This window comes from Cebus imitator, unplaced genomic scaffold (assembly GCF_001604975.1).
Source record: "Cebus imitator isolate Cc_AM_T3 unplaced genomic scaffold, Cebus_imitator-1.0 Scaffold119, whole genome shotgun sequence".
In the NCBI taxonomy this organism is placed as follows: domain Eukaryota; kingdom Metazoa; phylum Chordata; class Mammalia; order Primates; family Cebidae; genus Cebus; species Cebus imitator.
The window spans coordinates 3,982,969-3,997,050 of NW_016107434.1; the positions used below are offsets into that span (position 1 = coordinate 3,982,969).

The window sequence follows — 14,082 nt, forward strand, 5'->3', positions numbered from 1 at the left end:
TTGCAGTTGATTTGTGAAAGCTCTATTTCTGATTATAAACCTGAGATCATATGAAGTATCATTTTGAAATAGTTTACTTTCACTGTCTCCTTTTTTGCATGGGGAACTTTAGGGTCAAATCTAACCCTAAACTCACCCATATATATGAGGCTGACTTTTAGCCAGAATGCTGAATTACAATATTGAGGGATTTCTGTATGGTGTTAATCAGTGCCTGCTTGCTATCGCCGTGAGCCCTTTCCCCACTTTGTTGGAAAGTCCCAGTGAGAACTGCAGGAGATGGGCCAGGGTGTCAGGTCTGGGTACTATCAGGGAAATGATACTAAAACACTGGGATCCCAGTGAGCAAAAGCCTTGATGTCCATCTGTCCCCACATAGCCATAGCTGCCTCCTCACAGCCACCCCTTTATGGCTGCTTTAGGGAAATGCGTCCTACACAGTGTGACATTTTTAAGTAACCTCGCCAGCCGTGTACCATTTGTGTTTAATACTCTGGTGTTGCTTAGTCTTTTCCCCTGAATATTCAAATAAGATTTTCTTACTTTCTCAATATAGATACATCATGCTTTCTTTAACTGATGTGTGGATAATCTCCCTCAAGAGGAGTTGAAGTTACCATACTGTAATTTCAATATCATCTTTACAGAGAATAATCTCATCATCGCTGTTATGCTTTTCAATACTGCAATAATATCTATAGTAATTATTTACCTATTAGAGTACAGATAAACTTGGTTCTAAAAACCTAGTTGTTTATATATACAAATTTTTAGAAACTTAGCCATGACGGGTCAGCTGAGGAACATGCCTTGATGCTCACTTACCCCCCTGCTGCTTTGGTACATACTAGAGGATGTTTGCTGTGATTATGTTGAGGGTGGGATGTAGGGATTCATCTTTAATGTTCACTTCTTTGGGCTGCATTTTTCTTACCTCTGTATTTCTGCTGTCTTCAAATGACACAGAGTACGTTTCCTGATGGGTGGACGTCATGGAGAGTTTAAGTTCCTGCCTCCCTCGGGCTATGCCCCTTGCTATGAAGCCTTACTTCCAAAAGAGAAGATGAGATTGGAGCCTGTCAAAGAATATAAACGTGATGCTGATGGTGTTAGAGATCTCTTGGGTACCACCCAGTTCCTCTCCCAAGCCTCTTTCATCCCATGTCCCATAGATACCAGTCAGGTAGGTTCAAATTGCCAGCAAAAGGCAACTGATAAAGATGAAACAATAGAGCTAAATACTTCTTTCTTTGTTGTCTTTAAACCATCCTTAATATACATGCTCTAGAATTGTTGTGTAATGTGAGCAACTATCACTCTTCACATTTTCACCATGTGCATCGATGGAGCCCTTAAGGATTTCTCAATCAGTAAACATGTTGAGCGCCTGCTACATGTGCTATATTCTGTGAAGGACAGACAAATATTTCTGTACTCTCTGGGAATTCTCAATCAAGTTAAAGATGTAAGAAGCAAATGTATTATTTTTGAAAGACCAAATGTAATAAATGCAAAATGAACAGTATGCACCAGTAAATGCTAGAGAAATCCTTTAGGCTAGAATGTTTTCAGAAGTGTGTGTAGTAAGGGTGGAATTCATTTACAGCCTTTAATAAGCTTAAATGGGGAGAGTCTCCAGGGTTGATACGAAAGAAATGGTATAAATAAGGGCCTAGAAGTAGAAACACAAAGTAGAAGTATAGACAGGTGGCAATGCATATTCTCATACGGCTTGGCTCTTAGAAGAGAGAGGAGCGTGTAGCAGAAGAGTTAGAAAATAAAAGGGAGAGAAACAGGGAATAGCATAGAGGGCTTTGAAAGTGCTGATAAATGGACATTTTCTTTTCCCTCCAGGGTCTGTATTTTGAGAGAGACGCATTCATATGGTATTACAAGGGGCGTGCAAGAGCTTTCAGGATTTTCTACACAGCAGCGGTATTTGAATCACTATTCTAGATGTTGTAGAAAATAAATGACAAGAGACCATGCCTCTAAGGCACTTGGGGTTAGTAATTTGCAAGTATAGCTCTTTTAGCCTAGAGACTTTCTCTAGCATGTGTTTTTCCCATAATATTCATATGACCCTGTTACATTCATCTATGCGTATGCATTCCTGAGTTTGCTTCTTACCTCCTGTGGCTAATAACCATGTATTAGTCCATTTTCATACTGCTATAAAGAACTTCCTGAGACTGGGTAATTTATAAAGAAAAGAGTTTTTGTTGACTCACAGTTTTGCATGGCTGGAGAGGCCTCAGGAAACTTACAATCATGGCAGAAGATGAAGAAGAAGCAAACACATCTTCACAAGGCAGCAGGAGCCAGAGAGCGTGCGAAGGGGGAAGTGTCACACTTAAGCCATCAGATCTTGTGAGAACTCTGAGGACAGCAAGGGGGAAGGCCACCCCTATGATCCAGTCACTTCCCCCAGGCTCCTCCCCTGACATGTGGGAATTACAATTTGAGATGAGATTTGGGATGGGACACAGACTCAAACTATCACTTCTGATAGCATTTCAGTATTTCTCTGCCTGCTTCATAGAGCACCTTGATATGGGGGATGAGAATGTTGATAGGAAATTGGGAGGGGGTTGTGAACTAGAGGAGATCCTAAGAATTAGATCGTCTGGGTCCTGTGTATTCTAGATGTCAGGGAGGAAAAAGTTTTCTTCTACCCTCCTAGGCTCTGATTTTGCAGTCTTGTGAATTAAACTCAGATGGACAGATTTGCAAGGAGAAAAAAAAACAGATTCTAATCACCTCATAGGGAGTTCACAAAGAAATGTAAGTCAGGGAGGAAGTTAGAATTTGACACTTACATACCATCCTAATAGGGAAAGGAGATGGGGAGAAAGGCACTTCTGGGAAAATAAATGTCTTGGGGAAAGATAAATGATTCCTTAGGAGAACAGATATGAGATAGAGTCTGATTAAGTGTGGTGCTGACCTTTCTCTGGCAGTAAGGGTCCATCTCCCTTAGAAAAAAATTGTTGAATTCTTTTGGGGGGCTTTTTTTAAGGCAGATAAGAGAAGTCCAGAAAAAGTCCCATTCTGTATCAAAGTCTTCAACACAAAATAATCCTTGTACTACTGTGGCATTTTCTGGGCTCTTTCATAGACAAGAAGTGTGAGGACTACTCTCTGCCTGCTTGGGCACCAGCAGACCTCCATGGATACAGGTGCCAAGTATGGAGAGAGTGGAAGCATGAGTGTGACTGCCGTCTGGGCTGCCTCTCCTGACTTAAGTAATCAGAAACATGTGTGTTATTCAGACAAGGCTTTTTAGAAGATGCTGGCCTCCACAAGAGTTCAAAAAAATGAGGTAATGTTTTGATATGGGAGGAAAGAAGGTGTTGAACAAGGAATGAGAAGAGTACTCTAAACATGCAGAATATTTGGAAATCAAAAAGTAGAAGTAAATCCACAATCCAGAAGAAATTTGATGTCTAGACCCAAGGCTGAATTTGCATGGACCCTGAAACTAGGAAAATTTTGCTGGAAAATCATATCATAGGGAAATGTGCAAGGTGCAATTTATTATCTTGAATAAGAACTTATAATTTTTTAGAATCTATCATTTTTTGAAATTACTGTGAAAGGAGAAGTTAAATATAAGATCCTCACATAGTCAACTCTCCATTGTCCTTGGGGCACATTAACCAATTTGAAGATTAAGTATCTTCAACTAGAGCTCTTAATGCATGGCCTAACCAGAGCCCTGTCTAGGGTCTGCCTCAGCAGTTTAATAAGCACAAGGATAAAAAACCTGATATGGGTTGGCTGTGCATGCCCACCCAAATCTCATCTTGAATTGTAGTAATCTACACATGTCATAGCAGGAACCAGTGGGAGATAATTGAATCATGGGGGGCAGGTTTTTCCCATGCTGTTCTCATGATTGTGAATAATTCTCACAAGATCTGATGATTTTATAAAGCAGAGTGTTCCTGTACATGCCCTCTTGCCTGCCACCACATAAGATGTCCCTTTGCTCTTTGTCTTCTGTCATGATTGTGAGGCCTCCCCAGCCATGTGGGACTGTGAGTCCATTAAACCCCTTTCCTTTATAAATTGCCCAGTCTCAGGTATGCCTTTATTATCGGCATGAGAATGGACTAATACAGTAAATTGGTACTAAGAGTGGCGTACTGCTGTAAAGATACCCAAAAATGTGGAAGCAACTCTGGAACTGGGTAACTCACAGAGGTTAGAACAGTTTGGAGAGCTCAGAAGAAGATAGGAAAATGTAAGAAAGTTTGGAACATCCTAGACTTCTTGAATGGCTTTGACCAAAATGCTGACAGTAATATGGACAATAAGGTCAAGTCTGAGGTGGTCTCAGATGGAGATGAGGAACTTGTTGAGAACCAGAGCAAAGGCCACTCCTGCTATGCAAAGAGACTGGCGTAATTTTGCCCCAGCCCTAGAGATCTGTGGAACTTTGAATTTGAGAGAGATGATTGAGGGTATTGAGGGAAGACATTTCTAAGCAGTGAAGCATTCAAGAGGAAGCAGAGCATAAAAGCTTGAAAAATTTACAGCCTAATGTTGCAATAGAAAAGAAAAACCCATTTCCCTCAAGAAATTCAAACCCACTGCAGAAATTTGCATATGTAACAAGAAGCCAAATGTTAAGCACCAAGACAATGGGGAAAATGTATCCAGGGCATGTCAGTGATCTTCGCAGCAGCCCCTCCCAGAGGCATAGAAGGAAAAAAAATGTTTTCTGGGCTGGACCCAGGGCCCCCTTGCTTTGTGCAGCCTAGGAACTTGGTGCCCTGCAACCCAGCCACTTCATTCCAGCTGTGGCTAAAAGGGGTCAAGGTACAGCTCAGGCCATGTCTTCAGAGGATGCAAGCACCAGGCCTTGGCAGCTTCCACATGGTGTTGATCCTGTGGGTGCACAGAAGTCAAGAATTGAGGTTTGGGAACCTACACCTAGATTTCAGAGGATGCATGGAAACACCTGGATGTCCAAGCAGAAGTTTGCCACAGGTGTGGGGCCCTCATGGAAAACTTCTACTATAGGGGTAAGGAAGGGAAAAAAAGGGTTGGAGGCCCCACACAGAGTCCCCATGGGGACACTGCCAAGTGGAACTGTGAGAAGAGGGTCACTATCCTTCAGACTCCAGAATGTTAGATCCACTGACAGCTTGTACCATACACCTGGAAAAGGCACAGACACTCAACGCCAGCCCACAAAAGCAGCTGGGAGGGGGGCTATACCTTGCAAAGTCACAAGAGTGGAGCTGCCTGAGGCCATGGGAGGCAAACTCTTGCATGAGCATGACCTGGATGTAAGACATGAAGTCAAAGGAGACATTGTTTTGGAGCTTTAAGATTTGGCTGGATTTTGGACTTGTGTGGGGCCTGTAGCCCCTTTGTTTTGGCCAATGTTTCCAATTTGGAACAGGTTTACTTACCCAATGCCTGTACCTCTATTATATCTAGGAAGTAACTAACTTGCTTTTGGTTTTACAGGCCAATGAGCAGAAGGGACTTGCCTTGTCTCAGATGAAACTTTGGACTTGGACTTTTGAGTTAATGTTGTAATGAGTTAAGACTTTGGGGGACTGTTGGAAGACATGACTGGTTTTCTAATAGGAAGATATGAGATTTGGGAGGGGCCAGGGTGGAATGAGAATGGACTAACACAAGGCCCCACTTCCAAGCAGCCTACTTAGGATCCCCAAGAGATAATTATCAAGCCAATGTTACTCTGTCAGGTAGTCACCAAATGAGGTAATGGAAATTATGATTTAGGGTTATGTGTGGAGGTTCTGTCCACAGCAACTGCATTTTCCCCTTTCACTGAAGCCTTGTGGCTCCTCTGGCCTGCAAATGCACTTTCAGGCTATGATCAGCGAAAGAGAACTTTAGTTTAAACAAATTCTTAATTAACCAGTAAAATCCAAATATAGTTATAACTTGACAATTTTGCCCCACTTTGTTCCTTATCAAAAACATGCCGCTTTCAGTTGGCCCTATGTCTGTAGATTTTGTAACTGTAAATTCAGTCAACCACAGATTAAAATATATGTAAGAAAAACACATTTTAAAAATGTAGTATTATAATCATTTACATAGAATTTACACTGTATTATGAGTAGTATAGTGATTATTTAAAGTATTTAATTTATATGCAAATATGCCATTTTATATAAGGGACTTGAACTTCTGTGGATTTTGCTATGTGGGAGGTGTCCTAGAACCAATCATCTGCAGGTGCAAAAGGACAACTGTGTTAACTCTGACTTTTCAATAATTAGGTTTGGCCAGGCATGGTGGTTCATGCATGTAATCCCAGCACTTTGGGAAGCCAACTGGGGAGGATCACATAAGCCCAGGAGCTCAAGACCAGCCTGGGCAACATCAGGAGACCCTGTGTCTACAAAAAAAAATTTTAAACATTAGCCAGTCATGGTGACATACACCTGTAATCCCAGCTACTCAAGAGCCTGAGGTGGGAGGATTACCTGAGCCCAGAAGTTAAAGCTTGCAGTGAGCTGTGACTGCACAGCACGCTAGTCCAGGTGACAAGATGAGACGCTGTCTCAAAAAAATGCAACGGGCCGGGTGTGGTGGCTCACACCTGTAATCCCAGCACTTTGGTAGGCCAAGGTGGGCAGATCACCTGAGGTCAGGAGTTCAATACCAGCCTGGTCAACATGTCGAAACTCCATCTCTACTAAAAATACAAAAAAATTAGCCAGGCATGGTGGCATGCACTTGTTACCCCAGGTACTCTGGAGGCTGAGGTAGGAGAATCACTTGAACCTGGGAGGCGGAGTTTGCAGTGAGCAAAGATGACACCACTGCACTCCAGCCTGGGAGAAAAAAAAAAAAAAAAAAAAAAAAAAAAAAAAAAAAAAAAAAAAAAAAAAAGGTAATAATAATGATTAGGTTATGTTAGGTTTTTAAAAAGTCTTGAATAAGACACATAATAATTATAGCACATTTTAAATATTGTTGCTTTTCTCTGTGATGTTCTTATATATCACAGATGTGATGTACTTTTTGTACAAAACAATATTTTTTCCATAGGCACTTATAATCCCCCCAAAAGGGATTTTTTTAATAGTGAAATTTTAAATGGTAGAAACACTGTTAATTATTATAATAGAGCAGGGACTGCAGGGGCCAGGCAGGTTATGGAGAGGTCGAACACGCAGGTCCTCCTGAAATTGATAGTTAGTTCTCATCTGACAGATGCCTGCTCCATCTGACAGATGCCAGGCAAAGGTATGGGTCAAATATTAGCCATCTTCTAAATTGTCAAAAGAAACTAGAAATCTGGAGTTTTATATGAAATGTACCATTTCTTAGGGATTGTCAACCAATAAAAATGAAAATAATAATTTTTAAAAACCTGAGGGGGCAGAAAACCTGGGCTCCCAGTTTGTGACCTCTGTGGAGAGATAGGAGCAAGATACCAGGAAAATAAAGAGGAACTCTCCCTTTAGTAATCAGGGAGACTTCTCAAAAGTGGTGACATTTGAACTCAATGCAGGAGGGTAAATGTTGAAGGTATTTGCTAGATGCTGAGGAAGGGTGTGTGTGGGTGTATGTGTGTGTGATTTGCACAGTGGGAAGTAATAAGGATTAAGGTTGCATATGCAAGGGTACAGAACCGTGAAACAGTGTGGTCTTTTGGGAGAATTTCAAGAAGTTTGAAAAGGATGTGTTTGTGGAGACTGTGATGAAAACTAAAGAAGAGCGCTGCATGTGTGGTTAATACATCTAGTCTTAGTGTCAAGGAACACTTGGGGGACACTAGAGAATGTTTTGATATGATTTTTTGTTGTAAATTCATCCTGCTAGCTGCAGTGTAGAGGATAGATCAGTGGGGAGCTGGGGAGGCCAATAGGCTCTTGCAGTGGTCCAGGGAGAAAATAATGAGGTTGAGTGATGGAGAGGAGGGGATTCCTCAGAAGGACACTTAGGAAATAAACATGGTAGGTTTCCTGACTGATTAGATGGGGGAGTAGTGCCAAGGGAAAGACAGTAGAATGACTTATAGGCTTAAACAGGTAGTAGGGCCATTCAACAAAAAGAGAAAATAAAAACAGGAAGAGAAAAACATTTTGAAGGAAAAATAATGAATTCAGCTTTGGGTAACATATTGAGCTCACTTTAATGGAAAAATTCTGTAGAGAGCTGGAACCATGAGTCTAAACTTCAAGAGACCATGGTTAGAAATGGCCTGACTTGGGAGTGATCATCTACTGGGTGAGAGAGCATGGAGTGAGAGGAAATAAGGTGAGGCATGTGAAGAACATACAGCACATATACCTACAGAAAAGACTAAGAGGCAATGGTTAGAGAGGCAGCAAGGGGCAGAGAGGAAACCAAGAAAGGAAGAGGGAGAAGAGTTGGAAGCATGTGAGTCAGGCAGTGAGGTCGCATACTGCACCTCCTCCTGGGTGATGTGCCAGTGAATTCAAGCGGGCGCCTGACTCCTATAGATTTTATGATAGGCTTCAATACAATCAATTCTAATAGTCTGGCTTTTCGCTTGTTCCTTTTCCTTTAGGTTGTTTTGCCGCCTCACCTAGAAAAGATCCGAGACAGGCTAGCTGAAAACATCCATGAGCTTTGGGGAATGAATAAAATAGAGCTTGGCTGGACTTTCGGCAAGGTATGTGTCACAGTGGCCAGGCTGGGGTGGAGGGTAGGATTGCCTTGGTACCTGGAAGCTTTCTTCCTGCTGCATGCCTAGTTTTCATTGCATTCACTTGTTAGGTACAATGGGAAGACCAGGTCTTCACAGAAAGAACTAAGTCTGTCCCCCTTCTTACTCACAAATACTGGTTTCCTTTATTTGGGATATATCATTGATTCTCGGTACCCACTTCAAAATACTTGCATCCCTCCTTCAGAAAAAAGTTTTCCTCTCAGTGCAGTTAGTGAAAAGTGGCTGATTCACTGTTATAAATCAGAAGCTGTTTAATAGGGTTTTAAGATGTAACGCTAAGATTAATGGACACTCAGACGAGATTAGGGGTTTTTCACTAGAAATCATTTCTCAGAGAGGATGTAAATTGACTGTGTTCCATGATTTGTGTGAGGACATGTCTGAAGGCAGAAGGATAGGTGAGTTCTGAAGCTTCCTGTAAACCAGCACTCTCAAATGACACACATTCTAGCTTAGTTACTGACAAGGTCTCTGCACTCCCACACTTATGTATTTATATAGCTACCATAAAATATTCTCGCCACATGAGTATAGCTTCACTGTTGAACTCCTAATATCTAGCTCAGGGTCTGTCATGTACTAAGGGATTCAACAAATGTTTGTTGAAGAAATTAATGAATTACTTAATGTCTAGAACTGTACTGTCTAATACAAAGTCATGAGTCACATGTGGGTACTGAGTACATGAAGTGTGACTAGTTTCAGTTGAGATGTACTTTAAGTGTAAAATAGTCACCAGATTTTGAAAATTTAGTGTGGAGGAAAAAGTAAAATACCTCATAAACAATTTCTTTTATCTGTTACTTAAATTGATTAAAATGATTATTTTGCATTTATTAGGATAAATAAAACACATGATTAATTTCAGCTCTTCTTTTTGACTTTCTAATGTGGCTACTGGAAAATTTGAAATTACACATGTGCTTCACATTTGTGGCAACTTCATGGTTCTTCTGGACAACAATGGTCCAGATTCTGTAGCCTGTCCTGTACTGAAGAATGTTCCTCTTCTGCAACGTTATGGTTACACGAATTTCAGAGGAACAAGATCATGGCTACCATATGTAACACTGCTTCTCTAGGAAAGTATGTTCTAAATGCAGATGCCTGTCTAGAAATAAATCCACAGAGCACAAACCACTGACAACTTGGAGACTGTGTGTCTCATTGACTAGAGAGATCATCTGTTTGCCTATCAGCAAGTTGCTGTCTTTGCGTTGTCTGATACGGATTGCCTGGACTGTGTTTCAAAGTATGTTCTGTTCTGTTTTCCCATGCAGTGCCAGCTGTCAAAACTTAAATCACATTTTTCTTATGTCACCACCTAGATACGAGATGACAATAAAAGACAACATCCTTGCCTTGTGGAGTTTTCAAAGCTCCCCGAAACTGAGAAGAATTATAACCTGCAAATGTCGACTGAAACCTTAAAGTGAGTATTTAATTGAGCTGAAGTTTTACAAACAGTGAGTAGATGATTTAATGCATATAACTAAACTGAAAAGATATGTCTCTTGCCTGAAAACATGGCATATTCTAATAAATTAGAGGGGATGGTGATTATTCATGTCACAAGAGGATTTAGCATAACCATCCACCATTATTATTGACTATATATATGTTTCTTAAGAAACCATTTGCTATTTGCTAGGGACGGAGAAAAGAATCAGAAAAAGGCCGGGCGCGGTGGCTCAAGCCTGTAATCCCAGCACTTTGGGAGGCTGAAGCAGGTGCATCATGAGGTCAGGAGTTCAAGACAAGCCTGATCAACATAGTAAAAGCCCATCTGTACTAAAAATACAAAAATTAGCTGGGCATGGTGGTGCGTGCCTGTAATCCCAGCTACTCAGGAGGCTGAGGCAGGAGAATTGCCTGAACCCAGGAGGCGGAGGTTGCGTTGAGCCGAGATCGCACCATTGCACTCCAGCCTGGGTAACAAGAGTGAAACTCCATCCCAAAAAAAAAAAAAAAAAAAAAAAAAAAAAAAAAAAAAGAAATCAGAAAAAGAAGAAACATAGAATCAAATGATCAAGTACCTTCCGCAGTTCACATTAAATAAAGGAAAAAAAGATAAAGCATTTCTAAAACCCATTGGGAAACATGATTTGATTCAATAAAATTCAGTTTTGAAATAACTTTCGCTTCTCCATGATACTACCCATGGGCGTAATTTAGACCTTAACTTTTCTAGCCCAAATTGATATCTCCCATTTTGAATTCTTTGAGGGCCTGTTCTCTTGTCTTTGTATTTCCCTGTCCTCTAGTTGTCACTGCAGAACGTTTTAACTTTGTGATTTTGTTGGCTTAACGATGCTCTGTAAGGTCCCTTGTCCAACAGGCTCACATGTGATGCCTTCAATTACGTTGGCGCTTCTTGAGGGTACAACTTCGTACTTCATGGCGCTAAGCACAGCTCATGCACTTATAGGCATCATGCAGTAAATATTTACTGACCTGTGGGCTGGATATCAGAATTCTATCTGTTCCATAGAATTGGAAGCAGCATGTAATTCAAATGCAAATTTATCAACTGGAAAAACGTCTGCAAGAGGGGCAATTAACAAACTTCTCTTTTATAATCTTATGCTTGCTGTCATCTAAACCAGGAGTTGGCAAATTATGGCCCATGGGATAATCAGACCAGCTACCTATTTTTGTTAATAAATTTTTTATTGTAACAGAGTAAAGCTCATTGGTTTGCCTATTACCTATGGCTGGCTTTGCTCTGTAATGACAGAGTTGTAGCTGTGACAGAGATGTATGGCTCACAAAGCCTAAGGCATTCACTCTCTGGCCCCTTACAGAAAAAGTGTACTGAACCCTCGTCTAAACGAATGTCTCTTCTCTGTTCTGAACTCAGACGTGAGTTAGGGTTCCTGCAATTGACCTTAGTCTTCTTCTGTATGTCACAGAACCCTCCTGGCCCTGGGGTGCCACATTGCCCATGTTAACCCAACTGCTGAGGAGGATCTCAAGAAAGTCAAACTTCCCAAAAAGTAGGTGATTTTCTTAATGGTTCAAGATTTTAATGCTTCAGGCTGAATTTTTAACTCAGGAGGGTGGTACCAAGATGGACAACAGCCCACATCCTTGCTAGCACCAGCTCAGAAGGGCTCCCCTGTTTCCTAGATGGCACTGAAGCGCTCAGATAGAAGCCTGGTGAAGAAGTATTTTAGGGTTTTCCTTCTTTTTGCCCCTTCTACCTGGACCTCACACTAGTATTGTTGGTTTTGAGCCTGGAGGTGTGGAGCCCTCAGATGGATGCACTGTCTTTGTTCTATAAAAATAGCATTCAGCACAAAAGCTTAAAAATGGTTCACAGCCATGGCAGAGAGTCACTCTGGCTTTGGACCAGCCTTATACATCCTTTGTGGAAGGGGTATCTCTGCCACCATTCATTTGGCCCCCTGGATTGCCTGTGTCCTCCTCTCCCTCTCTCCCGATACATTCAGATGGAGTTGCACACTTCTTGTCCTTGCACATTCAAATGTTTGCTCAATGGCACATCCACTGGCTCCCTTGCTTACTTGCTCTCATGCATGCCAGCAGATGTTTAGATGGATTCACACACAGGTGTCATCATTACTTAGGAGCCAAGCAATGCCAGCTCTAATCAAACGTTTATCTTCCCCTTCTTTCCACTTAAAACTCCCAAGCGCCACTCTGACACATGCAACTCCTCGTACCAAGCAAAGCACATGTGACAGGCTGCAGTGGAGGGACAGGCTGCTGGCCAGAGCTGCTGAGGTCAGGATGCAACAGTCAGTGCATGCTGACTCTGCCCACGAGCAGCGTCCTGAATAGGTGGATGCAGGACGTTATCTTACACCTACCTACAGTAGACCCTGGATCTCATGCTGCTCAGAGGTCCTGGATGGATGGAGCCCTGGTCTATGAGTCATCACTGTTGGAGTCTGGCTCTCATCTAACAAGCCATTGGCCCTAGGGCCATAGCTACCTTTAAACGCAGATTCACACATAGCTATGACAAGCTGCTTTCCTGAGTTTCACTCCACAGCGTGTCCCAGTCTTCTCCATTTACACGGTATGTCTACCTAGAGCTCTTCTACTTCCTCCCATTATCAAGTTACAGAGATCTGACGCTGTGACTCTTGGACTGGACAGCTAACTGCCAAGATCACTTTAAGTTCAAAAATTATCTGACATCATGTTTTTTTTTTAATTCTGGAAGTAAAATTAGCTGTGTAGGCCTGAGTGATTATTCTGTGCTGATTTATAAGGAAAGATTTGACTCAAGGTCTTGTTCTTCCCAATCTGCTTTTGACTTTTTGTGTTTTTGTAGTGGGACGGAGGACTTCTGGTAATGTTGTAGCATGCTGGATGTACCCATTATTTGTAGAGAACAGAAGTAGTTTTCGTAGAAACAAAGATGGTTTGTGCTGACCATCTGCTTTTTCCAAGTCTTCTTTGAAATATGTTACATATGTTGGGAAGAAGGATGATAGAGTAGGGGCTTCATCTATAGACTTGAAACAGAGCTGAGCTTTTTGTTCAGCTAAAAAATGGAACCCGTGACTGTAGCCTCATTTGTGTAGCATTCTTACCATGTGCTCTTGGTCTAAAATCTGCAGTGAGAAACTCATAAAGATCTGTTAAAAAATATATACTTTTACATTTACTTGTAGCTATATGATGTCGAATGGCTATAAGCCAGCCCCTTTGGATTTGTCTGATGTGAAGCTGTTACCTCCTCAAGAAATTTTAGTGGATAAGCTTGCAGAAAACGCACACAATGTTTGGGCAAAAGACAGAATAAAACAGGGATGGACCTACGGCATCCAACAGGTAAGAACTGCTGGGTCAGGCATGCTGGAAAAGTTAGAAGACAGGATCATCCATCCACATGCCGTTTTGCTGTGTCGTGTGTTAGATCAGAAGGAAGGGGTTGCCTTTGCCCTCTATTCCTCACACCTCAGTGTGTTCATTATTTATGAAATCATGAGGCTGGACAGAATTTGTAATGGTCACATCATAGCTAAGCAGTATTTCTGAGATGGTCCCATGGATCTACTGCTGAGGGTGAAATGGAGGGGAAACTAGTCCAGCAGAGCAGCGAACCAGCCTGCCCAAAAGCCTTTGCCTCCTTACTTCAGTCCATTGGGCCATGGATTGCTGGGCAGAGGTGCTGGTCTGAGCAGGAAGCAACTTGAAAGCCAGAGCACAGCAAGAAATTAGACAGAGTTTAACCTCAAACCACCTGGCATACCTCTTTCCTTCAGATATGGTATATCTCACCTTAGTAACCACCAGTGGTAGGGTTAGTATCAGGGAAGTTCAGGAGTGGCTGTGTGCACGTTAGTTAATTCATACTGGAGCCTTCAAACCTGCACACATCTGGAAGCCAGGAAGAACACAACTATGGAAAC

At 41.8% G+C, this 14,082-nt stretch overlaps 1 protein-coding gene across 7 annotated transcripts in view; it reads left to right on the top strand.

The window, feature by feature from the left end:
• The window catches only part of RYR3 (ryanodine receptor 3), a 556,286-nt gene that overhangs the window by 308,670 nt on the left and 233,534 nt on the right, over window positions 1–14,082 (top strand). For all 7 annotated transcript variants that reach the window (XM_037742376.1, XM_037742379.1, XM_037742378.1 and 4 more), the window contains 5 exons: window positions 967–1,183; window positions 8,534–8,638; window positions 10,024–10,127; window positions 11,608–11,691; window positions 13,342–13,501. In XM_037742376.1, the coding sequence (XP_037598304.1) occupies window positions 967–1,183; window positions 8,534–8,638; window positions 10,024–10,127; window positions 11,608–11,691; window positions 13,342–13,501 (670 nt within the window). The remainder of the gene's footprint in view (window positions 1–966; window positions 1,184–8,533; window positions 8,639–10,023; window positions 10,128–11,607; window positions 11,692–13,341; window positions 13,502–14,082) is intronic.